Source organism: Lutjanus erythropterus, chromosome 7, assembly GCF_056507025.1.
Source record: "Lutjanus erythropterus isolate fLutEry1 chromosome 7, fLutEry1.hap2, whole genome shotgun sequence".
Taxonomy (NCBI): Eukaryota; Metazoa; Chordata; class Actinopteri; order Lutjaniformes; family Lutjanidae; genus Lutjanus; species Lutjanus erythropterus.
Window position 1 is genome coordinate 12,046,826 of NC_139323.1, and position 25,733 is coordinate 12,072,558.

Consider the following 25,733-nt stretch of genomic DNA (forward strand, 5'->3'; position numbering starts at 1 on the left):
GTCATAATGAGAGACTTTATCAGAATAATAAGTGTCTGAAAACAATGAGAAAACATCCTTGAAATAATAACTTAGCATGTCAAAATTATGAGTCAAAGTCACTGTTTTGAGAAGGTTTCTCATTATTTTGAGATATTAAGTCATTTTAAGATAGTTTCTCATTACTTTGAGAAATTGTCTCGTCATTTAGAGATATTAAGTCATTATTTTGTTATACTTTCTCATTACGTTGAGTTTAAGTCATTATTTTGAGAAAAAATCCCATTATAATGACTTGCAGGACCTTTTTTTTCCATCATTTTGTCAGAAATGGGCTTCCATACATGTTGTGATAAGTGACAAGCGTTCTGTGGTTTTAACATCTTCTGAACACTTTGTTTCTCACAGACCCAGCTGGAGACGGCTCCACCTCATGAACTGAAGAACATTTTTCAGATGCTGCAGGAGCTACTAGTGAGTGACAGCCTTCATTTAACTCTGTGACCCTTCGCCTGTTTATCTTTGTCATCTTTTGTCATCACTATTATGATCAGATTTGCTAACAGTAGTTCAATCTTTCTCATCAGGTGATGGAAGACCCTCTGCAATCCCAGAGACTCAAATATGCTTTTGAGTCAGAGAAAGGCCTTTTAGGTATGTCGGAGTATTTTTGTTTTTCTCTAATGCTCTCAGTTCAGTTTCCACTCGTTCACAATGAAATGTTTTTCTTATTAACATTGTTGGTAGACAGCCATACAACCTGGCAACGTTGTCAGTTTTTGTGTGTGTGTATTAATTGGATTTATTGAATGTGTTAAAACCTCACTGAGTGCTTTTCCGTCTCAGCTTTGATGCACCAGAGCAACAATGTGGACAGCAGACGCTGCTACCAGTGTGTGAAGTTCCTGGTCACATTGGCCCAGAAGTGAGTACACAAGTTTAGTAATTCTACTAAATAAAGTACTTCATTGTGGGTGATACTTTGACGATCTTTTTATGGAAGATAAACTGGGCAAAAAAAATCTAATCCGCCTTTTATTTTTCACACCAGGTGTTCTGCAGCGAAGGATTATTTCAAGGACTTGTCTGGTCACTGGAGTTGGGCAGTACAGTGGTTACAGAAAAAGGCAAGCTGCTAAAATACACAAATTAGACCTTTTTTTTACTTATTTAGATAGTGACAGCAGATAGCTGACAGGAAACAGAGAGACAGAGATGGGAGAACATATGAAATGTTGTGGCTTCATGGTCAGCACCTTAAACTTCTAGACCAGTGGGTCCCAATCCCAAATCTTTTTATCTGACAAACCTCCACACCCCCTAAGAGATGTACTCTGATATAATGTCAATGTTCATGTCATTTTGGTCAGCTATTTATAGAAGTACCGGTACTAGGATTAAGACGACAGGCATTTCAACCACTTTTACCTAATTATTATATATATATATATATATATATATATATATATATATATATATATATATATATACATATACATATATATATATATATATATATATATATATATATATATATATATATATATATATATATATATATATACATATATATACATATATATATATATATAAACTATTTCAATTCTTCATACATGATTTTTTGCTAACTATTTCAACTATTTATATATTACTTATAAATTACTTTAAACAGTGTCAACTTCTCTACTCACAATATATAAGTACTTGTGGTTGGGAATCACTGACTTAGACCACCGGGACACACCAGAAAGAAACATTTCATACACTGTGATTTAATCCTTTTTAATTCTCCTGTAAGCTCATTGTGTTTTTGCATCATATTGTCTCTCCCCTCAGATGACTGAACATTACTGGACTCCACAGAGCAACGTCTCCAATGAAACTTCCACTAATAAAACCTTCCAGCGAACTATCTCTGCACAGGTACACACACACACATGCACACAGAGAAATAATATATATTGACTTGATGTGACCCACCACCTTTACTACACAAACACACATGGTCACTTGTACATGATGTCTATTTTTCTCTTCTCTTAATGTCTTTTTCATTATCTATGTGTCTGCAGGACACCTTGGCCTATGCCACAGCGTTGTTAAATGAAAAGGAGCAGTCTGGAAGCAGTAACGGCTCCGACGGCAGCCCAGCAAATGAGAACGTCGACCGGAGCCTCCGACAGGTAACCCTCAGCTTCGACAGTGCAGGCTGCTCAGCACAGTGTTCGTCTTACATGACTCATCGCATTACAGCAGCTCACGCTCACTTCAAGCAGCCAAAAAGAGAAGAATGGAGCAAAAATGGAACATCTCTCTGGCTTCTGTCAAAAGCTGTAAAGGGAGTTTGTTACCTCCCACGGTTGTTATTAGTGGTGGATTTGAAGCCGCTCCATTCGTCTCTGACTCCTGCTGAGCCTGACAGGATGCCCACACTTGCTCTGGCACAGCCGTAAATAATCCCACTGTCACTGCTTAGCGCATTGATATTTCACCATTTGTACCTTTTCCAAAAACGCCACGTCTTTGTTCTCATATTCAACATGCACCTGGTCTCTCTCCCAGGGCTCGGAGTCTCCCATGATGCTCGGCGATTCGAAGAGTGATCTAGAAGACGTGGACCCCTAGCTCCTCCAACCAGCAGGATCCCTCCGAGGGCGAGGCGGCACAGCTCCGGGCAGCCAATTGAAAGGGCTGCACTTTGCCTCTGATTGGCCGGGACATTTAGGACTCCACAGCAAGCCAATCAGAACACTCATTCTCTCGGTCGCTACGGCAACAAAGGAGCTATGAATAAATCATAAATTACTTCCTTTCAGAGCAGCCAAGGCGATGATGGAGATGCATTATCATTAAGGGCAGCAGAGTTGATTACAGTGGGGAAGTGCAAAAAAAACCTTCCACAATCACGGATGACTTCAGTTTATCCTTTTATTCATTCATTCACTCAGAATGACAGCAAGGTGGAGGATGGGTGTGGGTTGTGTTTTAACAATTTTCTGCTCATATTTGCCAATATATCTACATAGACATATTCATATTGTAAAGATTTGTTCCATAGATGTAATTTCCAAGTGTAAGATAATATTTTAAAGTCTCCTGTGCTCTTCTCCACAGCCATGCAAATTTTGCGAGAGGTCACGTTTAGGCGCTCTAGAGGAACTCCCAGACATATTCGTGCAGTTGTACCAGAACACCTCCACACACGAGCACTTGGGAGGGGGTGGGGTTTTAAGTATGCACTTTATAGTCCAGCCCAGTCGTATTGTGACGTACAGCAGCAGCACTGGTCAGTTCCTCTAGAGCCTCCTTGCGATTGTGTCCTTCTCCTCTTTTGCTTTTAACAACTTATGTTTTCAGTGCCACTTATGCAGACACGTGGAAGCCCTGATAGCTCTGCCTATGACTTAACCTTTCACCCTGGCGACCGCACCGTAGCCACGGGGACGCACTACAGGGCAGCATCTGAAACAGGCGGTGCCATAGTCAGCACTCTCCCTCTTCTTCATCTTCTTCTCGCTGTCAGGCAGCCTCACGTGCTGGATTTTTATTCTTTTCATCTTTTATTTTCTTTGCCACTTTTTTTTTTCTTCGATTCTGGATGAATTGACTATCGGAGAGGATGTTTAGGGACTCAAGCCTTATGCAAGAAAAGCTGATCCGCAAGCGGATGGATCAGTTGCGGTGGGCCGTCAGTGCCGACTGAGGGGGAGCTCAGGAGCATGTTTTATTTTTAGGTGCCAAGGTTACACACAAACTCACAAAGAATAATACACTATGATAGAACTTGTGGAGAACATGCAAATGTGTGTCACTCATTCACAAAGAACAGGTCCTCCTCGCCTCACTGTTACCTCTGCTTTATCAGGTTTTTTTTTCTCTTAATGGAGTTTTTCTTTGTTGCGTTTTGCCTTTTTGCTTTTGTCTACCTTTGTAAACACACACAGAGGAGCTGAAACCCAAATGTAGCTCTTAGTTTCATACAAGAACAGCTTTGTGCGTCCATCATCCCTACCCATAACCATCGGGAGACTTGAAGTGCCTTAACCTCCCGATCTCTCCCCGGTCCCGCCTCTGACACTGTATTGTCACATCTCTGAGGAGGTGGGATAACAGCCGCTCCACCTGTCCTGACCTTGACACCACACCAGTGTCTCCTGTGGTCAAAGTAGTCTCACTGTAGGAGTGCAACAGGGCTTCTTCATCCCCCATTAGACCCAAAATAATACAGGGAAAATGTCCTCTGTGTGTCGTGACAAAGGATTGTAGGAATGTAATGTGTTGGATGTTGATTCTGTGTGTATGGGGGAGGGGAGGGCGGGGTGAAGTTGTACCCTAATAAAACAGGGTTTAGGTGACAGGACAGGGTTTTGGTGATGATTAAAATGCTGCTTCTTTTGACTCCGCACTCAAGCGGAGACACTTTGTAGATACTGATTTATGCTAGATGAGTTTTAAGGAAGCCACATTTTCACTCGGATGTTCTGAAGACATGAGCCTAAAACTAGCTTAGCCGATTAGCTCACAGCTTTAACAGGTTAATGTTTACAGTGTGAGGACCTATGAAGCAATCATGCAAAAATGGTTTTTCCATTGGGAGTCGTCATGTAATCGGGCTCCGCTGCGTCCTCAACGCCTGAGAAAGAGGGAAGACACTGTTTTAGCCCTTCAACACACACACACACACACACACACACACCCCTCCACTCCACCCAGCCCATTTCCCCCTCTATCTCACTTGTTGTGAATGTCACGTCGTGCTCTCTCCGGCACGTTTGCATGTGTGGCAGTAAGTGGTGGTGAAGTTTGTCTTTTCTGTGTGACAGGAAAAAAAGAGCACCCCCCCTCCCCCCCTCCCGTGTTGTTTGCTGTGTAATTTGGTCATTAGCACTTACTGTCACAAACATACGCCCCTTCTCTGTGGCTGGTTACGTGCTGATGTCTGATGGAGCTGCATGCAGTCTGTGCCAAGCGATACATGGCCATGGCAACATGAGTCGCATTCAGCCGAGAGTCTCTCCTCTAGGTTCACCCCACTGCTACATCACCACAACTACTTAAAAAAAAGACAGAAAATGAACTTCAAAACAATCTTTTGTTTTAATCCTGGGATGCAGGGAGGGATGGGGAAGTGCGTGGGTTGGGATTGGCATCTGTACGGGTTTTTACTGTCATTCAATTTTGAAAATTCACTTCTGCCATCGCAGGATTCTGTAATGCATGTTAAAACTCAGTTTTAATTTGTACATCAGAGTTTGATTAAGGGGAAATTTGATATAAAATAAACTGGAATGCACAACCTTTTGTAAACATTGTTTTTATGTGTTTACAGATTGTCATATTATTCACTACTTTATTCCAAGACAGACATGCCTTACAAAATGTTGGTGCACCTTCATTTCATTTGTACCTTTTATAGATGTTCATTTCTGCAGGATTTCTTTTTAAAGGGACAGTTCACCCCAAAGTCAAAAGTGCATATTATCCTTTGGCCTTTAGTGCTGTTCATATATCTAGATTGATTTAGTTTGAGATGTAGAATTTCGGAGATATTGGCAGTAGATGCCTGCCTTTTCTCAAATGTAATAGCACTTGGCTCGTGATGCTCAGAGTGCCAAAAAATATATTTGAAAAACTCTATAGCAGTGTCTTTTTTACATAAATCATGACCCGGATACTTTCTAGTAGAAATAATGTGGCTCTGGGGGATTCTACTGCAAAAGAAAGCAGTTCCTAATGTGTTATTTCTGGAAAGAAACGCTACTGCTGAGTTCTTTCCAAATATCTTTGCTATTTTGAGCACCAGAAGTCAAGTTCCACTACATGCAACTTCCCATTTCCTTGAGAGAAGGCTGATATCTCTGCGGCCAATGTCTCCAATACTCAGCAACTCTCGCCAAAATAGTTAGATGGATAAATAGCACTACAGGTGAAAGGCAAAATACGTAGTGTTTATTTTGGGGTGAACTGGTCCTTTAATAACTCAATAACTCTCATTTCAGCCTACAGACAGTGTACAGGACTTTTTACGCTGAAGACATTTTGACTTGTCCCGGTAGGAAAAGCACAGGTGTGAATACTAAATTAATTATGGCTGAATTCTGTTTAGCTGCTTTATGTGGTACTGGTATTGTGCATGTTGGCTCACTGTCAGGGGACATTTGAATAGAAATAAGCCAATGTTAATGTTCTTAGTAACACCTGTGTTTTTCTTACTATGACAAGTCAAAGTGTTGAAAAAGTTGTATTGGACTGAACGTTCATGATGTCATGCATAAGCCTCATGTCAGCCTCATATTCTGGTTTATGTTCTTGTGTAGAATAATCCATTCATTGATGAGACATCTTTCATGGAGGGTTGGATCAATTTAGCAGTAATGATATCAGATTTCCTGCTGCAATCAAAATTCAGTCCACTCATCAATACACCGCAGCTGGCGGTGCTGGACAGCTGTCCCCGTGGTGCTCTTCACACTGAAGTCTGTTTGAATCTACAATAATAAGGTCCAATGAGTGTGCTCAATTTTAATTGCACTGTGTTTCACTCATTTTAGGGGCGTCTTGAGCTGTGAAATCCTAAAAGCCTCTGACACACAAATGCAGTTAAATGTTTGAGACAAAGTGAGCAGATAGCTGCGACCACGTACATGCATGCATCCATGACCTCTGTGGTGAATTTCAGCCTCACAGATGGAAAGTTGAGCTTGTGTGTGTTTGTGTGTGTCTGTGTCTTTCTACAAAGTTTGGTCATATTCCCTACTTCCACACCCCCTTTTTGCCAGTGGGAATGACGAATTAATTAGTTTAATAGATTAGTCAGGGTCACATTTAGCGCCAACAAAATGTAGCAAAATGTTTATGTAGACAGAAATTGTGTACCAGGGGTTGGAAAAAAAATGTATTCTGATACAGGTACTTATCATCCCTCAAAAATACAGTCAGTAACATAATCCAGGTACTAAAGTAATGTAACTTAATTACTTCACATTAAACTGGGATTACATCAATATAAAATATGGTGAAATTGTTTAGCCTAATACAGTGTTTTTAGGGCTGCAACTAACAATTATTTTCATCATTGATTAATCAGTTGGTTATTTTCTCAATTGATTGATTAATTTGGATCATAAAATGTTGAAAAATGTTGATCAAAACTCAAGATGACATCCTCAAATGGCTTGTTTTACCCACAACTCAAATATATTCAGTTAACTGTCAGAAAGGAATAAAGGAATCAGAAAATATTTACATTTAAGAGGCTCAAATCTGAGGATTTTGATTTTTTTTTTTTTTTTAATAATAAAAAAAAAAGATTAATTGATTAATTAACTTTGTCACAATCTTGTCACTTGAAAAATATGTCTAAACATGTGGAGCAAACGGATGTACTTCCCCCTGCCTATTGGATGTATTCATCAAGTGTTTCCTGTGATGATTATTTTCATTATCAGTTAATCTGGCGACCATTTTCAACATGAATCAGGTAGTTACTTGGACCATAAAATGTCACAAAATTTGTATCTCTATACATGGTTCATTTTTGTCACTGTGTGGCTACTTGTTTCTGTCAATGCAAAGTATTTGCAATGATCCATAATCACTTTGGTTGGACATAATTTGCCTGCAGTGTGGCTCTTGTCCAGGTCCCTTTTCCCTTCAACAGATAGAAGCCAAAATGCTTGACTGTTTCATCTACAGCTGCTCACACTCAGCCATCCTCAACAAAAATTAAGAAGCAGTCTAGATTAGATCAGAAACACGACGCACAGAATTGAGTTGTAAATTTGTGATTATAAATTCTTCAGCATTGATTCATAATATATCAAGATAGGATCATGTCGCATTTATGCATTTTGCCCCCACCCTTACTGCGAGCACTTCCTTTTTAATACGGCGGGGTTTATGTACATGTGGCTGATTGGGTGACACCGCTGACACCCGCACCAAATGAAAGAAAAACATACGACAACGTCTGATGCTCACTGTTCTGAGGAAATATGTTATTCAACCTGGAAACAAGCATCTTCAGATTGAATTTACCCCAGCTGTCCTTTGGCTCATTGACAACCTCTCCACAAAATCTTGTAGTAAGTCTGTGCATCCATTTGGACGTTAAAAACTGTGTCTGGCAAAAGGTGTGGAAATTTCCGTGGACCAACCAGCTAAGACATTTTGAACTTTCACAGTAGGAAAAAACACAATATGGTAAATAATAAAATTATCCATGGCTGAATTCTAATTAGCTGCTTCAGTGTCAGGGTCTTGGTATTTTTCATACTCATCATGGCTCAGTGGGACACTTGAATAGAACAAAGCCCCTCATGACTGATCATTTAGATACCTTTTGATTAAAGGCTCCTCATTGGGTCATAAACACACATCCACATTACTGTACTACATCTTCTACAAAACTAAGCTATTATAATCTTTTTTAGAAATCATTCAGCTGTAGTGTTCACTTGAATTTATCTGTTTATAAGATTGTAAAGAACATACAGACAGTATGTCAGATTAATACTTTGACATTATTAAAAAAAAAAAAAACAAGTTGAAAGCTCTATTTGTAAAAGATACAAAAATATTTGGTTACATTTTACAAACTGTAGGTTAGGGTTTAAAAATATCTAACAAGACTGTACTAGACAATGCTATAGAAACTTTTCACAGCAGGCATTTTGACATGAAATAGTAGAGTACCAATAATACTAATACTAAGGTTCATTTCCATTCAGGTCAAACAGTCAGGGTGCTGTTACTGTGCATGTTGGGTAACTGGAAAGACTCGGCTAAACTAAATGGAACATTAATTACTATTATTGGTAACACCTGTGTTCACCCTACTGTTATACCCTCATGTCAATATGGCTACCATGAAAAAAAATGGCAGGCATTGTTACTATTTTGACCTAATCCTAAAACGGAGACATTCACAGACAGCTTTACAGAAGTGCTTACAGTCACTGATAAAAGACAAAGATGGGGACATTAGAGACATTAGGGAAACATCAAGGTGTTGGACATCCAAGTGCTGTGAGACCAGTGATCAGTGAGCAGTTGTGACGAGCTGCTCTGTTGGTCTGACACGACAACAGACAGCGATGCCGCCTGCTGCCCCATCAGCTGCTGTGGCACTGCGGACACGGCAGCTGTTGCCCTTAGCAACTGGCCCCAAGATAGCAGAGCCCTGAGAGATGGCACCACAGTCCGTCAGAGTCCAGCCAGGTGGACAGGTCACCTCCACCTGCGGGAGAGCAGCAGCCGTGTGAAAGGGTTAAAGGTCCGAGGACAAGCTTTAAGTCATTTCTGTTTATTTAAACTGCGTACCTGCTCTTTGTCAGGTGATACATTTTCCAGCAGGTGGCACTCCAGAGATGGAGCGTGGCAGCACACAGCATGTGATGTCACCCCGTCTTTCACAATACAGTGTTTCCCATCGCCGTGATGTTGACGTGAGGCAGACAAGACACCAGCAATGGACCAAGATGTACAGCCTGGAAAGAGATGCGCTACATGCTTAAATGAGCTCAAACAAAAGAAAACTTTGAGAATATTGTCCATTAGTGATCCTAATTTCCACCATAAAGGCAATGAATGAGGCCTATACTATAAAGTAACAAACCACTGAGGTGTGACAATGGCCTTTGACAACCCTGCTCTTCAGACTGCACTCATAGCTGGTATTTATGCTGGCATGGAGCAGGGTGATTGCCATGGTAACCAGCTCTTGACCAAGATGTTCTCAATGCAACATCAAAAATCTCTACTCAGTTCAAAGGATGCTTTATACACACTATAGCCTTTATGTTAAGGCTCATTTATTTTTACACTAGATTTGTATACCGATACCCAGGCTTGGGGAGCAACAGATTATGTAATGGGCTGATGTAATTAGGATATCAAAAAAGGTAACTGTGTTCCATTACAGTTGCAGATAAAAGAGGAAATCAGAATACAGATACATGTAATAAAATTAGGTATCATTCAGCAGGATTGCCATTTTAAAATATTTTAAAATAAAGGACAATGAACTATTATGCAGCCCTGTGATGAACTGGCGACTTGTCCAGGGTGAACCCCGCCTCTCGCCCAATTTCAGCTGGGATAGGCTCCAGCAGCCCGCGACCCTTCAAGGATAAGCGGTTACGGACAATGAATGAATGAACGAATAATTATTATGCACAGCGCGCACACATTACAACACTAAAGGAGTCTCACAATGCCAATCTGCTCTTCAGGGAAAACATCTAATCTTACAGTAAATTTACAATTACGGCTACACAGAACAACCTCTTATGTTAGCAACACAGAAAATCCCATTGCCTAGCTAGCCTGTCAATACTACTACTACTGAAAAATATTTTGGACTGTGGTGGTGCTGGTGACCAGATTGGTGCATGGTGTATGTTATAGAATAATTTAAATGTAAAAGTATAACAAAGGACTAGCTGAACAAAGAATTAATAAACCTATAATGAGCATAAAACATTATAACTAACAGTTCAGATTAAAGCCCGTAGCGTACGGCATAACTACTCCAGAGTGACAGTGTAATTAACTGTAATAACGCTGTACTAATATAGTACATACAAACACGTATATGTAGGTACTGGGGAACTAAATGGAATAAGGGGGTAACAATTCATTATTTTACAAAGAAGTTCTGCTGTTCTATTATTGCAGGCTATTTACTTATTGAGTGATAATCTGGTGTTTGGGAGGAATTTAGAGAAAATTAAGACTGTTGTTATTATTTGTAACCTTGTTAAGAATAGTGGTATATAAATAAAGTTTATTATTATTTAACTACTGGGTGCCGTAATCTTAAGCACGAGTCCTCCCTTTGTTACATTTAGTTACAGGCTAATTACAGGGTAACTACAGGGTATGTGGGCTGTTATCTAAAGCACTGTTGGTTCTCCCTTTGTTACAGCAGTTAAAAAATAATTACAGTATAATTTCTCTGTAAAATCCTGAATTGTTACCCTCTCATCCTCCCAGTGCCTACATGTATGTATTGGTACGTACTGTACTGGTACAGCGTTATTACAAAACATTACATTTTAACTCGAGTGTAATTACACAGTACGTTGCGGGCTGTAATCTAAGCAGTACCACATGATATTAGGCTAAACAATTTTACCATATTTAAAACTGGTAATCTAAAAGTAACAAAGTAATCAAGTTACATTACTTTAATACTGTTATACTTGGATTAGGTTACTGACTAAATTCTTAAATAGGTATTTAGTAATTGTATCTGAATACATTTTTAAAGTAACCCTCACAACCCTGCAGATACAGAGTCTTATTCTGTTTGTGCACTGTGTTCATTTCGCCCCTGTTTGTGCACGTTTTCTGAAAGCTTACCGATACAGATGAAATGGAGCAATAAAAACTGTTGCTCTTCCAGTACCAGCGCTGTCAGTGATGTAGTTGGTGTTAAAAACTACAGACTGTGTCAGCCTTCGTAGCCAGGGGACATGCCAGATTAGTATTTTTTTTACCAAATGCTGGCACAGCTCCACAAGAAGGGAACTCAGTTTTCTTGATAATTACAGTACACGCTGAGAGATTTACTGCTTCAATAATCCACAATGACTGCACATCAGAATTTTTTCCTTTAATAAACAGATATGAAAGTGGTATTGATCTTCTCATCTAAATTCCGGAAAAAAAAGTGAATAACTATTTCCAAAAATGTCCAGAAACTTACGTTTTAAATTCCTCACAACAGAACAGTGACACAGCTGGACAGCTGTGCTTATATCATACTACAGTAGATTATACATGTGACTTACCAGTCAGGTGTTGCTGTGGGCCGATACACTCAGCATCTTGTCCTGGCTCAAAACTAACATGGACCTGGCACTGTAGACCACCTATAACACAGCAACGCGCCACAGCGTACACACCTTTACCACCCAGGCCGTTGTAGGCCACACACTCCACATGCCCGCTGTTCATCTGTAGATACAGAGTGAAGAGTTTTTCAACAGGAGACCTCACTCACACAAGTTTTTCGCAAATAATGAAAGGTCAGTTTGGACTCACAGTAATGGTTTCTCCAGCATGGACACCGTCAGGAGCGTAGCTGCTGCAACTCATCATCTCCTCGCCCACACGACAGCGACTGATTGCTCTGTCAGTCCGTGTGACCCCTGACCTTTCTGACCACACTGACCGGCACAGAAGCTGCCCACCTGCACACCCAAATACACAGTATGAGCTGCTCGCAGATTCTGTGTGTGTGTGTGTGTGTGTGTGTGTGTGTAAGAAGAACAAGTGAGCCACTTACTTGTGCTGTTGGCAGGAGGCATGGCTGCCACCAGGTTTGGAGTAATGAGACGGTGTGTGTCAGACAGAGGGAGGAAGTTGATAGTGTTGCTGATGGAATGATGGAGCATCATCTGCAGGACCTGCACCGGTAACATTTTCTGATTGGATGACAAGATCACTGCTGCAATACCTACACAAAAAATCAAGAAATAAGGCACCTCTACTGCCACTACACAAACAGATTGTTTTGTTTTTGATTTTGTGTGTGTGTGTGTGTGTGTGTGTGTGTGTGTGTGTGTGTGTGTGTGTGTGTGTGTGTGTGTGTGTGTGTGTGTTCGTGTGTGTGCGCACACCAGCAGCATGTGCAGCAGCCTGGGAGGTTCCACTGCGGGAGGTGAAACAGGTGCTGCAGTCACTGCTGGCACTAACAATGTCATCACCAGGTGCAAACAGATCAACACAGCGGCCAAAGTTGGTGCCACCCGCTCCCTGTGACATGAGCTGGTCCGCTGAGTTAACTGCCCCAACTGTGATGACCTGCACACACAGAAGAAGTTAAAGGAATAGTCTGGATTAACTAATGTGGCGACGTATGAGGTACTTCTCATTTTAGATAAGGTGTTGTAGAACCTCAGGCTCTGAAGCAGGTGAGTAGAGACAAGCATCGTCTCTGTAGTTCCCCGCGGCAGCGATGACCACAGCTCCTTTAGCCACCATGTCCCGACAGGCTGTGTTTAATGAGCGGCTGAAACCACCAATGAAAGGCAGCAAAACAACCACAGCATCCACTGGACGGGCCAGTATCATTGTTCGGATATACTCCATACCTGAGCAGAACAGGAGAGGAATCTTAGGAAAAGAATGTATACTTAGTTTAAAGAAAAATGTAAACCCTGCTACTGCAGGAGTAGTGATCCTTCCTTTTCCTTTGCATATGCGAGTCAACACAGCACAATCACCACTGTTATTAAAGTAGCGAATGACATTATTGTGGCTCTGGCCTGCAAAAAATACTGTGCATTACTTTTTTGTTGATTTGTCAAAGGCTTTTGACAGATTATGTAACTTTAGTGCTTAGACTACACAATGTTGGCTTATCTAAACATGCTAAAAGTGTTTTAAAATTACTTGTCAGCTAGAACACAACAGGCCCTATCTTACACGCGGCACACAGAGGATGGCGCAGGTGGTGGAAGTAGCATCGCACACTGGCAAAGTTGTCATTTTCTCCAAGTTTGCAAGATAGCAAATGAACTGTGCCCGTCTGTGCACTCATGGGCAGGACATCTAAAAATGAAGGTGTGGCCTGTCACGTTTGGTATCTTGTGCACAGCTTATTGTAGTTTAAACCTACTGATCGAAGTGTAAAGTCTGAGGTGCAGTAGATCCGTTTTGCACTTTGAACCATGCACTTTTAAACGCTGTAAGATACGGCCTTCCTCTTCCTTCCTCACTGCATCCAAAGTCATGCCACAGGTTTGTACACTGGGACCACTGTTGCGTTCTCTATATATAAACAGTCTTTGTTGTCTATTTGTTAATGCAAATCATGTATATGCAGATGATAGTTATCTATTACTCATCCCCTTCAGTGGTCAAAACCACGGCAGTGATCTGCTCTTCATTAATGCAATTTTACATAATGGTGGCATTAAACAGCAGCTCCATTTCTACACCTGTAAAATTATGACTAATAGGTTTACAGCGTGATCTTACAGGCAGGAAAAATGCAAACAGCTGTTGGGCTTTTAACTCATCACCTCCTGTCCATAGAACAACAGTTTTGTGGGATCCTACCAGCCAGAGCTCCTGACACAGTCCCTTTGCCCTGACAGTTCAGCACACGGACCAAGTTAACACCGGCACCTCGAGCAACACCAGAGTCCGACCCGCTCACCACCCCTGCCATGTGTGTGCCATGACTGTCACACTGACTGGCCTGTAGAGGAGAGACAGTTGGACACGGATGTAAAACAGATCTACAGGTGTGAAAGCTTTGCTATCGAGCTGGAATGATAAATATGCAAGTATTGCTGAGGTGCAAGTATTAAATTTGTGTCTGTAACCTGTCTGTGAACTCTGACTCCATCTTCCTCAGGGATGTTGTTGAAGTTTGTGATGGTAACACGCCCTTCAACCTCTCTGTGAGAACTCTGAACGCTGCCATCCATCAGATACACCTCCGCTTTCCCTCCATCATCTGCAGAGGACACAGGCTGTGAGGATTTGAAGTGTTTACTTCAGGTGCATGTGCGTTTGTCAGGAAGACGGACTCACTGGGTGGTTCGTATGTTCCATTTTCAGAGGTGCCACCATGAGGCTGCAGTAACCTCTGGAGGTTCCAGGGGGCGCTTTGAGCAAAGATGGATGAGTCTTCCTCTATGTAGTGGATGTGAGGGAGCTTCAGCACCTGGCAGGAACACAACCAACTTTTATTGTGGGTCTAAAGCAAAAAGTGAAAAATTGAACAGGAAGTTGATGAAGGTGAAACTGTCCATCCATCATTGTAATCATCAATTTGAATCATTGTTGATATAATAAAGATCCTTTTGACAGTGATGAATGGAAGACGGTTCTATGGCGTGATGAGCATCTTGGCTGTCATATTTACTGAGGACCATCATGTCTCAACAACTGTCTGAAAAGCTCCACTGGCATCAGTGATGTGACTCCAGGTTGGTTTGACTCCATCCAGCAGGTCTTTCTTTGTCGCAGCTGAGGAGACCTCCTCCCCTCATAACCCTCTTTTTGAGGGGTACCCCAAGGGTTTACACTGGGTCCCCTATTATTCTCCATCTACATGGAGTTGTATCGTCCATATGATATGGTTTTGTATGTACTGATGAATCCTGACACTACTGACCATTATCTGGATGGATGTCCAAACATGTCCGCCAGCTGAATGGAAGATCATCAGAGCAACCTCAGAGAATTTAGCTTTGACGATTTGGATTTTTACCTTCTGTCTGACTGTAAACAGGCTTGGAGAGTGATGGGTTATATGAAACAGGTAATCAGGATACTGTATTCCATTACACTTACAAAAAAGAAGTAATTCGATTACAGTTACATTTAGTAAAAACTGGGATTACTTATCAGGATTACAATTTTAAAAAACATTTTAAAATAAGGAACGATACTACCATGTGCAGTGAGCACAGATTACAACACTCTCAACCAGTGGTGGACAGTAACGAAGTACATTTACTTGAGTACTGTACTTTACTTGAGTATTTGGGGTTTTTTTTGGAAATTTATAATTTTCACTCCACTATATTTCAAAGACAAAGTACTTTTGACTTTGTCGGCTGTTGGTGTTTTTTCTTTTCTAAAATGCAGTTGCTCACATGCTGTGTTCCTCACAGAAAGAAACCAATCACAGTGGCTCCTCTCAAGTGGGACTGATGTAAAAGAAAGAAATACGTCATCCAGGTGCACTAACAAGCACAAGCAAGCTCTCCTTCTTTCATTCAAACAAAAAGCAGTAATGGTGACAGCAGGAGAAAGACAAAATTAAATCTCAACATGTTATTATAATTATTCATTATTCCAGGTAGCTTTTATAGTTGGATTGTTTTATCAGGGTGAAAAATACAGAATAATCCATGTATATACTGCCTCTGAAGACAGAAAGAAATCTCTGTTATTTAACAGACTTGGAGAACTCCTTACAGTTGACTTCAATCTAATTTTCATGATGTGATTTTAATACAGTTACATCAGAAAATGACAATAACTGTCCTTTTTGTTTTTGATTGTATTTCTATGCTGAAGTTTTTATAGGTGTTTCTATAGACTTTGTGTAGCATTCATGGTTCTACAAGCATCAGTGCATCATTAGATGGTTTCAGAGAGTTACAAGCTTCTGTAAATGCATCATGAAAACAATACAGCATGTATTGATATTAAAAAATGTACTTTGTAATTTGTACTTTTGAATATTTAAGTATTTTTTAAAACATGCACTTTTGAATACTTAAGTATTTTTAAAAGCAAGAACTCTAGTACTTTAACTCAAGTAAAATTTTGACTGAGCAACTTTCACTTGTAGTTGAGTAATATTTGACCAGGAGTATCTATACTTTGACTCAAGTACTGGGGTTGAGTACTTTGTCCACCACTGCTCTCAACAGTCTCACAATGCCACTCTGGTCTCCGTGAAACCAGCTAATCTGACAACCACTTCAGTGGATAGAAATTTAACATTATTTTGTCTTTAAATCAGAAAAGAGGATCAGCTCTGCCTTCAGCTGTGAAAATGCTGTCACCATTCAAGAACTCAACATATAATTTAAATAATATAATAATAAGGTAATATAATAATAACATTTAATATTACAGGTAGGACCAGTCACTGACGTTAGCTGCATAAAAATCCAGTTAGCAAGCTTACCTGTCAAAACTACTACTACTACTACTGAAAAATACTTTAGGATTGTATGTCAGTTTACCTGAAGCATAAGTGTGAAGTGTGAATAGCTACTTAACAAAGTACATTTAAAAGTGCATAATAAATACTATTTAACTAACTGTGCATTTGTGCACAACAAAGGAAGGAATAGCTGGACAATCAATTAATAAACACAAAGAAATCAGTTTACATTACTTTAATATTGTGAGACTTGGATTCGTTGGTAACACCTGCATTTACTCTACTGTTTCATATCAAAATGATGGCTATGAAAAAGGTCTATTAGAATTCTGATAGGTGTCCTCACATTGACAAAAAGTTCATACACCCCAGGTGATCAGCAGAGCAGCAGCAGCATGCTGACAGACAGGTGAAGCAGTTACCAGGTGAAGGACATCACTGCTCATCTTGACCAGGAAGCCGTGCAGAACTCCTGAGTACGTCTGCAGGATCTCCAGCAGGTAGCCTCTCCTGGCTGCTTTAGCTCTCAGTCTCCTGATGGTCCTCTGCACATGAGACTCGTGTGTTCCTGGACGCAGTATGACGAGGTACTGACCGGGCACGCGCCACCCTGCCTGGAGCACAGAGAACATGAGAGTACAGGTGCTCCGTCCTGTTATTGTTTATTTTCTGTGCCTGGTTTGCTTTACATATCAGCACTGTCTTGATAATATTAAAAGAGAAATTTGGGGTTTCCAGGTTGTGAGTGCACATTTAAATTGAGCTTAATCTGTATCCTGTGTCACTGATTATTTGACCTTCTAGAGGCTGCAAGACTTTTTATGAGGTGAAAATCCTTTATTAAAAAAGAGTGACATCTACAGAAGCCCTGACAGGCAAGTGAAAAACATTCTGGTAACTATTTTTATCATTTTAACAAAATGGCAGGTGTTTTTGTTTGTTTTTTGGTCAGGATAACTTTTCCCAAGTTTTTGTTATTGTAAAACCTATTTCAGACACAATCCTAAATGCTGTAAGATTAAAGACATTCATGTTTTCTTCCAGGTGAGTTTTGATAGTGGCCAAAATGAGTATTACAACAACATCAAACAAACAATTCATCCTGGCAAAAAGGTCACCTGTTCTTAAGGATCCAGTGTGTAATATTTTCCGAGATTTATTGGCAGAATATGGCAGAAATGTATGCCTAAGTATATTTTCATTAGTGTATAATCACCTGAAAATATGTTGTTTAGTTTTGTTACTTAGAATGACTCATTTATATCGACAGAGGAAGTGGGTCCTCTTCCACTGAGGATGCCATGTTGCACCACCATGTCTCTACAGTAGCCCAGAACAGACAAATCAAAGACTGGCTCTAAATATAGCTGATTGTACTTTGCACAAGTTCTGTGGACATCATTGGTTGTCCTACACTTGGAAGATGAGAGTGAGACAAGGTGTTTGCAGTCTGCATGCTCAATGCTAGAAGCCTCTAAATCCTACACACTGGTCTTTTAAGTCATAAGAGACAAAACTATTTAGATCAGACAGTAAATGTATCATTTCTGCACAATAATGAGATGATGAAGACTTCAGATTTGCCAGTTACAAACTCAGGCAGTAACATTTACTCAAGCAGGCTTCTTAGTACAATTTTGAGGTACTTGTGCTAATTATGTTATTTTATATTTCTACTCTGCCACATTTCTGAGGGAAATATAATACTTTTAACTAGGGGTGTAAATCACAGCGTTTCATCACAATATAATATTATACCGATTCTTTGGACAATGTTATTTGCTTATATCAGTCGGCTGTGCTAAGATTTCATTTTGATTCAATTCAGTAGTCTACAATCAATATCATACAATATCATGTGACAATTTAACACATTCAGTTACACATAATTCAACTCACAAAAAGCAATTAAATTATCATCTAATTTTATGACTGAACTCTTCCAGACATTTGTGACACAGACATGCCATGGGAATTTCAAAATAGAAGCATATATTAAAGATGGCAATTTAGATCAATATTTTCACTTTGCATGATCATATTGGATCACTGAACACTGAATCAATATATCGATCTGGGTCGGTGTATCATTACACCCCTACTTTTAACTCTACTACTTTTATTTGATAGATTTAGTTACAAGTTACTTCACAACTTCAGATGAACAATAAAAAATATTATATGGAGCTACACAGCAATACATAGAGTAAATATAATAAAGTATGTACATTAATCTATGAGTATATCTTACTTTTATGTTTTGGTACTTTAAGTATTTGGTGCTAATACTTTTGTTCTCTTTGATATATTTTTGGGAGACAGAGTACTTGTACACAGAGTTCTTCCTCCATCACACTCATCATTACCTTGTTGCTCCTGAGGAACTCTGCAGCGGGCTCGGCTCCGGTGTCAGGCTGAGTCCCGTCCTCTCGGATCAGGTCCAGGATCATGTCGTCGTCCTCCGGGTAGTCCTGCGCGCTCACGGTCAGTGATGCGCACAAACACAGCGCCCAGCCGATCCAACCTGAGGTGCGACGCATTCTACAAACCTCTGGACTGTCTCCAATAAAATGATCAGGAGAAGTATTCAATCAGATCTACTGATGAGAGTTTTTTTTTTTTTTTTTTTTTTATGTCAGTCTGACTTATCCAGATGTTTTTGCGTCTCCGACAGCCGCGCGTCCTCAGATTACGCCTCCAAGCATCTATTCTGATTTTGGAACCCAAAAAAAAAATCCAACAATTGATTCTTATAATTCAAGGCGGGGACTGCTGACGTCTCCGGGGCTCACGCCACCGCTTTTGTATCGAATGATTGTCCTCCGTTAAAAACACCTCTTACTGTGGAGGAGTCATGTTTCATGTTCCTTCTGAAGAACCCTGTAATTACTGCTCGTCAATCTGAGAGAAGACTTCGTCTCAGTCACACCAACTTTATGTACTGATGCTGTTTTAACGTATGCACTTGAACATTATGTGACTGTGCATGCAACTTGTCTAAAACTGAATTCATGCATAGAGGCTACCCACACTGAGTTCATGTGTCACCTCATAGTGGGGTGCAGAGCGCGTCTGCAAAGCTCCGAAATCTCTGCCAAACTTTATTTTTTAATTGTCTTTCTTTATCAGTTGTCTCTCTTCAGACAATGGTATGTGTGGTTTCTAGGGTTCAAATGAAAAACTGGGAAAAATACAAGTTGTTATTAAGACATATAGGGCATTTAAAGGTGCAATTCACCCCCAAATCAAAAGAATATATTTTCCCTCCTTCCTGTGGTGCCATTCATCCATCTAGATTAGTTTTGGTGTGAGTTGCTGAGGCGATTCTGTCCACAGAGATGTCTGCCTTCTCTCAAATGTAATGTACTGTAAATGACACTTACTCAAGATAATCTACAGACCTTTTTGTGAGCTTTTTCATGTAGGAACTATTGTCTTTTCTTCATAGAAAGAACTAGAAAGAAAACTGTTCCTACATGTAAGTGCTCACAAAAAGACACTTTGAGCACCACAAACCGAGTGCCATCTAGTTCCATTATATTTGAGAGAAAGCAGACATCTTAACGATGGATATCTTCTGCTGTTTCTCTAAAAGGGGATTGTCCTGATTTCACAAATGCAGATTTAGTCATCATGAAAAGTACTTCTCACCCTGTGAAAACAGTTGCCCAGTGTGTTTGCCAAGTCTGACAAAATGACCCTGATGTGGTAGAAAATGTGTAAATGCGATACTGCACAGTGTGGATATTGTATTTTTAGCTATTACTGCAACAACTGAGGAAAGTGATAGAAAAGTTTATTTTGTGTATCTTTGTGTATCTTTTTTTGTGACCATGAGTGAGCCACCGAGTCAGATTTTCCTTGAAATCAGATGAAATGGTTTACAACATGCAGCCTGAAAGAGCCTATGTTACAAGGTACAGTAAGTAGTACGTCTTCCAGTTAAAAAGAGAGAGAGGATGGGGTTAGCTGCTGTGTAGGATTATGTGCCGCTACACAATACCTCACAAAAATTGTTTGCCTTTGAAATAACTGATGGTTTTGGCAACTTGTAGGCAGCAGAATCAAGCTGTATTATCTTATTAAGTATTTTTGATAAATGTTTTAGCAAACAGCTGCTACTAATGCATCTAACAGTTATAAAATAATATCACCACTCATTGTTATACTTCTGTTCACCTGATCAGGGTAAATTCATCATTGACTCTTTCAGCTCTGTTTTCGATCTCCACCAACTCTGAGGGAAATGTTTGGCTCTTTATGTTTCACCAGCTAGTTACTAACCATGTCAGTCTGCTGTTTGGGGCTTCAGTTAGGGTTTTTTGGTATTTTTGCTGAAAACAGCTGGGCTGTTGTGGCTGAAAGTGACACTATGAGAGCAGTGGGGCTGAACCAAAATTGTGTGCTGGACACCTAAACAGTGAGCTAAGCTGAAACTCACTATAACGTTCTGTTTGCAGGTTTGGGTGATATTTCTCTGTTGTTTCATCAGCACGAGTGGCACCTTTGCACATTGGCATATTGTTTTCACATTGTCCTTTAATACACTGTTAATTTAAAAATATATATTGCAGCTGCAATAAAGAGAAACTGTAAGGAAGCAAATTTTTAACAAAATTTGCAAATTTATAACACAAAGCCTGCATTACAGCAGGTGCTGTTAAAGGTACGTGGTGGAGTTTTTGACCACTAGGGGCACCATAGAGCAGTGTTTTTATGAATACATATGAGTGAGTCTCTGTTTTGTATTGAGTGTGCACACAAGGACCAACATTTGCAACACATTACACACTCGCCGCCAGTTTCATGTTACTCTGCAATAGTTGCTAGCAGTAATGAAATGCTGCTTGTGTGCTTCTACCTGTGCATGACGGCTGAACTGCTGTGGCTGTGCCTGTGGTGACCACACAGCTACCTTTATCTTTAATCTTATTACACTAACTTTGCAAAAGAGAGAAAAGACAATAGTGCATTAGTAGTGGGTTTTTTTTGAGGGGGGGTGTAAAACGAGATAGAACTGGAAAAATACAGCCATTCACCTGATTTTTTCATGTCTGTGACATATTCTACAGACATTGTAATGATGTTGATAAGACTTTTAACATCGTCACTGTGTATTTCTTTCTGAGAACCATGTGTGTCATGCAGGAAAAGCTAGGCGAGATTCCAAATGTCTCAATAAAAAAGCACAGCTGCAGCTGCATGTGGTACACACAGCAGCCCCGCTGCTCATATGTGCCGTGTGGCTGCTCTAACCTGTTAATATGGATGAGCAGATGTTCCACAACATACATGTGCTGCTCGCACAGCCAGTGTGGCCCCAGCAAAACAACACAGCTTTGCAACTATTTTATGAGGAAGGAAATGCATTCATCACGATTGTCAGGCCTCAAGGATCCACACTCACTGTACTCTAGAGAGTAACAACATTAAATGTAAACAAGCTTTAGGTAATTTTTTAACAAGAAACTCATCATAGCACCTTAAAGTTTAAGGGACCAGTGTGAAGGATTTAGTAGCAAGAAAACAGTAGACCATATCTAGAGCCTGTTTGTTTTGTCCATTCTGGGCTACTGTAGAAACATGTCAGTGCAGCATGGCAGACTCCAGGAATGAGGAGCCACACCCTCTATTGAAATAAACACCTCATTCTACAGTAACAAAAAAACAACCACTCAGATGGTTATACACTAATCAAAACACAGTCATGAATATTATATTCAATTTCTGCCAGTAAATCCCTGTGAACCTTACACATTGGACCTTAAAAGACTTTTGGTGATCTTTAATCACATTATGGGACCAAAAATATGTCTTAATTGAATTAATGTAAGTCAATGCAGTGTTACTCACTGTCCCCCAGGTGTACTATACACACACACACACACACACACAAACACACACACACACACACACACACACACACACACACACACACACACACACACACACACACACACACACACTCTTTCAAACAGTAAATAGTGCCATCTTCTGGAACTAACATGTAATATATACATTCAACTTTATTGACTTAACACTGACACAAAGTGAAGTGTGTAAAACTGTTGATACATAATCACTCACTTGCATTAAAAAAACACATCCAAACAGCGTCATATGTGAATTATGCTGCATTTAGTAAAAGACCAGAGAGATTAGAGGATCTGTTCACTGTCCTGAGTGTTTTGATTAGATGAATGAGGAGTCCTCTGATGATAACGTCCCTCCGTCAGACCAGGTGCAGCGTGGGACAGCTGTGACACTGGCTCTTTGGTTCTTCAGGAAGAAGTCTGCTGCTACTCCACTTCTGGCCACAGAAACCTGGCAGAGCCTCAGCATGCCTAAAATTAAATCAAAAAGATTGGGGAGGGGGCAGAAATAGAAGTCTCCTTCTAGCATTTTGTCCCCATTTTCTTACTTATTTTAATCTGGGGGAGGGTTTCGCTGAGCATGCATGTCTTTATCTGGCTGCTGAACATTCATGGAGTTACAAATAATCCCAGTACAACCTCCTTTTTCACCCGCTGGCCAAGATACTAACTGAGGCTCAAGTGCTTTAATCATAGGAACATTAATGGTCCTTGTTACGGGAGTGGGGGAGCGTTACATATTCAGTCTCTGCCCTCGTGTTTCCAACTAATCTGCCCTTTTCAGTCACAACTTTCAAGCTACCATCTCTCTTTTCTCCTCTATTCCATTTCACCTCCCTCCTCTGCTCTGTTGCCAGAGCTACTCCATTACATCACCATGAATTTTCCTGTAAAGATAATAAAATTAGTATCTACAGTGCAGATGCTTCCTCCCCTCGGACACATTACACTGTTGCTGTCGCCCACAAGATGATGGTCGCTTAGCATCCTGAGATACACAGACAGACCTCAAACAATCATTAAAGGGATAGTTGAGATTATTTGAAGAGGGGTTGTATGAGGCACTTATCCATAGTCAGTGTATTAAAAAACAGTAGATGGTAGTAGATGCTGTGGACAGGTTCAGCAGCAAAATGTATTTTAGACACTTTAAAAAAGGTGTGCATAAAAATAAATCAATCACTTTAAATATACACTATATTTACAATATTCCAGATCTTTTATGCTGTTAAATGAGACACATATTATTCTTTCCAAACTAATTAAACTTCATCAGGTATTTTAATTTGCACAACACAGAAGTTGTAGGTCTATCATTGCCTTGATCTGTTTGTGTTATTGTGTGACAAAATGGTTTGGATTCACAAAAGTCACAAAAGCAACACAACAAACTAACAGATCGAGGCAGCAGTAGACCAGCGTTCTGCCAGGTAAAACTGCTGATTTCACCGGGAGTTCGGTTGGTTTGGAGAGAGCCATATTTCGCTTGTGTAACAGCTGTTTTCCTGTCTTAAAAGGTTGTCTGATGGCAAGATAAAGCATTCTATTCTAAGGTATTCTCGATACACTGAAACTGATATCGATTCTTTTGGGTGAGACTTTTTTGAGGTGGCTAAAATACGTTTTACTGCTGACTCTGTCCAAAGCAGTACATTGTTTAGCTTCCTTACACCAGTACTACTGCTGCTTCTCCAAACAAACCATCATCTGTTGAGGGTAATACACTGACTATCGAAAAGTACCTCATACTAACCCTAACCCCACTTCAAATAATTTGAACAGTCCCTTTAAATCCTGAATAAACACCCTCTTGTCTGTGCCACTGGGACAGTGTGTTTGTGAGTGTGTGTGTGAGACAATACCTTTCGTCTTTTGCTGCAGTTGCAGTACACACAAGATCTTCTAGACTTTTCTCCTGAATCTCAGGAGCCAAAATGACCTAACAAACACACTCGCCATTATCAAGTGTCACAGCAATCACATGTTATTTCTTGTCTCTTTCTCCCGGCACACACAGAGGCTGTATCTACCTTAGGATAGCACTGGCAGAGGCTCCACACAGTCCCGACACACACCATGCTGACGCCCAGAACGCACATTGTGGCATAGATATGCGGTTGCTCCTGGATCATGATGAAGAGGCCAACTGCAGCCACACACAGCCCCGCCGCTATCAGTCCATACCGATACGGTTTCCCTTCAACCATCACTGTAACCGCTGCTGACTGATGAAGCCCTTATTTGTGTAAACTTGAAAACTCAAGCACCCGTCGTACAACGAGGAAAGATATGGTATTGTTCTGCGTCAGGTCTTGAAGGTGAGGGTGGAGAAAGCACAGTTAAGGTTCCACTCTGCTGGTTATTACAGCCTGCAGACAGCCTGGTCAGGCCAGGTGTACAGTTGCAGGTGTTTGTGCGTACCTGAGAGGTCACCTTGCCTCAAGCTGCCTGCAAAAAGGAGACTCACAACTGCACTTCTGAACAGTATAAAGAGGCAAAGTCCCTATTTTCCTGGTGGGACCCTACTTCGGAAAAAGTATGAACGGTACTCAACGGTGAAATTTTTTGATCCCGTTTGAATTGTTGATGTACACATACAATGTTTGCCAATTTTATAGATAATTTTAAAAGTGAAGAAAGTTGCCATTTGTCAGAAAACTGTTGAAGTATCAGACTGTTAAAATATATAGTTGGACAAACTACACACCCAGACGTCTCTGCACAAGCTAATGTTAGCCACTGAATCTATGATGTCTGTGTGTTTTTGTACTGGGATGTAGTCACACAAGCAACTGGTCTCGCTCATTCTTTCTCTCGCTGGCTGAAAACAGAACAAGGACTCGCTGGAAAAAAAACATCAGGTAAGATAATATCACAAGGGGCATCGATGTTGGTGTTGGTAATGTATACTGCGTGAGATGAGAAATGTTGCTCACTAAAATAAATTGACAAATATCATGTATGAGACCAATAATTTCAATCCAATGACGTTTGACTTGTGCCAGGACTTACAGGAAGTAAAAGTACGAGCGAGATCTGGGCCATGTTCAGCCCTGGCAAAACACAGCAAAATATTTATTTAAACTGAGACAGTGCTGCGTTGAATTCCCTGCTGTGTATGCGACCACAATGCACTGCAACGTCTTTTTAATACAGCAGCCAACATGCCCTTGGCACACACACTGGCACTGTAACGTCAGCAGCTAATGTTAGCTCGTGGAGAAAATCATGACATC

At 40.4% G+C, this 25,733-nt stretch overlaps 3 protein-coding genes across 4 annotated transcripts in view; 1 reads left to right on the forward strand and 2 right to left on the reverse strand.

Annotated features, from left to right (window-relative positions):
* The window catches only part of usp24 (ubiquitin specific peptidase 24), a 40,180-nt gene extending 34,905 nt beyond the window's left edge, over window positions 1-5,275 (forward strand). For both annotated transcript variants that reach the window (XM_084722711.1, XM_084722713.1), the window contains exons 61-67: window positions 388-453; window positions 567-633; window positions 826-904; window positions 1,031-1,106; window positions 1,816-1,902; window positions 2,052-2,162; window positions 2,542-5,275. In XM_084722711.1, coding sequence (XP_084578837.1) covers window positions 388-453; window positions 567-633; window positions 826-904; window positions 1,031-1,106; window positions 1,816-1,902; window positions 2,052-2,162; window positions 2,542-2,604 — 549 coding nt within the window. In that variant the 3' untranslated portion in view covers window positions 2,605-5,275. The remainder of the gene's footprint in view (window positions 1-387; window positions 454-566; window positions 634-825; window positions 905-1,030; window positions 1,107-1,815; window positions 1,903-2,051; window positions 2,163-2,541) is intronic.
* Window positions 5,276-8,263: 2,988 nt separating this feature from the next.
* pcsk9 (proprotein convertase subtilisin/kexin type 9) lies at window positions 8,264-19,212 on the reverse strand. Its single transcript, XM_084722159.1, has 12 exons — window positions 18,991-19,212; window positions 17,047-17,238; window positions 14,530-14,662; window positions 14,319-14,452; window positions 14,050-14,191; window positions 12,883-13,079; window positions 12,606-12,789; window positions 12,272-12,442; window positions 12,028-12,176; window positions 11,775-11,940; window positions 9,301-9,467; window positions 8,264-9,217 (listed from the first exon to the last, which is right to left on the reverse strand). The coding sequence occupies exons 1-12, from the start codon at window positions 19,162-19,164 to the stop codon at window positions 9,020-9,022; spliced, it is 2,007 nt and encodes a 668-aa protein (XP_084578285.1). The 5' UTR covers window positions 19,165-19,212; the 3' UTR covers window positions 8,264-9,019.
* A 3,420-nt stretch (window positions 19,213-22,632) lies between these two features.
* On the reverse strand, window positions 22,633-25,428 carry bsnd (barttin CLCNK type accessory subunit beta). The gene is made up of 3 exons (XM_084722716.1): window positions 24,528-25,428; window positions 24,360-24,436; window positions 22,633-22,968 (listed from the first exon to the last, which is right to left on the reverse strand). Exons 1-3 carry the CDS (start codon window positions 24,702-24,704, stop codon window positions 22,857-22,859), a joined length of 366 nt encoding a protein of 121 aa, XP_084578842.1. The 5' UTR covers window positions 24,705-25,428; the 3' UTR covers window positions 22,633-22,856.
* Between the last annotated feature and the right edge of the window lie 305 nt (window positions 25,429-25,733).

What these genes read in the sequence shown, in the direction of transcription:
- bsnd (XM_084722716.1), bottom strand. Translation starts at nt 24,704, where the DNA reads ATGGTTGAAGGGAAACCGTATCGGTATGGACTGATAGCGGCGGGGCTG. An exon ending in TCTGCCAGTGCTATCCTAAG is followed by an intron (nt 24,437 to 24,527) that starts GTAGATACAGCC and finishes TGTGTTTGTTAG; the next exon opens with GTCATTTTGGCTCCTGAGAT. An exon ending in ACTGCAGCAAAAGACGAAAG is followed by an intron (nt 22,969 to 24,359) that starts GTATTGTCTCAC and finishes ATTTAATTTTAG; the next exon opens with GCATGCTGAGGCTCTGCCAG.
- pcsk9 (XM_084722159.1), bottom strand. Translation starts at nt 19,164, where the DNA reads ATGCGTCGCACCTCAGGTTGGATCGGCTGGGCGCTGTGTTTGTGCGCA. An exon ending in GAGTCAGAGTTCACAGACAG is followed by an intron (nt 14,192 to 14,318) that starts GTTACAGACACA and finishes TCTCCTCTACAG; the next exon opens with GCCAGTCAGTGTGACAGTCA. An exon ending in TGTGTCAGGAGCTCTGGCTG is followed by an intron (nt 13,080 to 14,049) that starts GTAGGATCCCAC and finishes TGTTCTGCTCAG; the next exon opens with GTATGGAGTATATCCGAACA.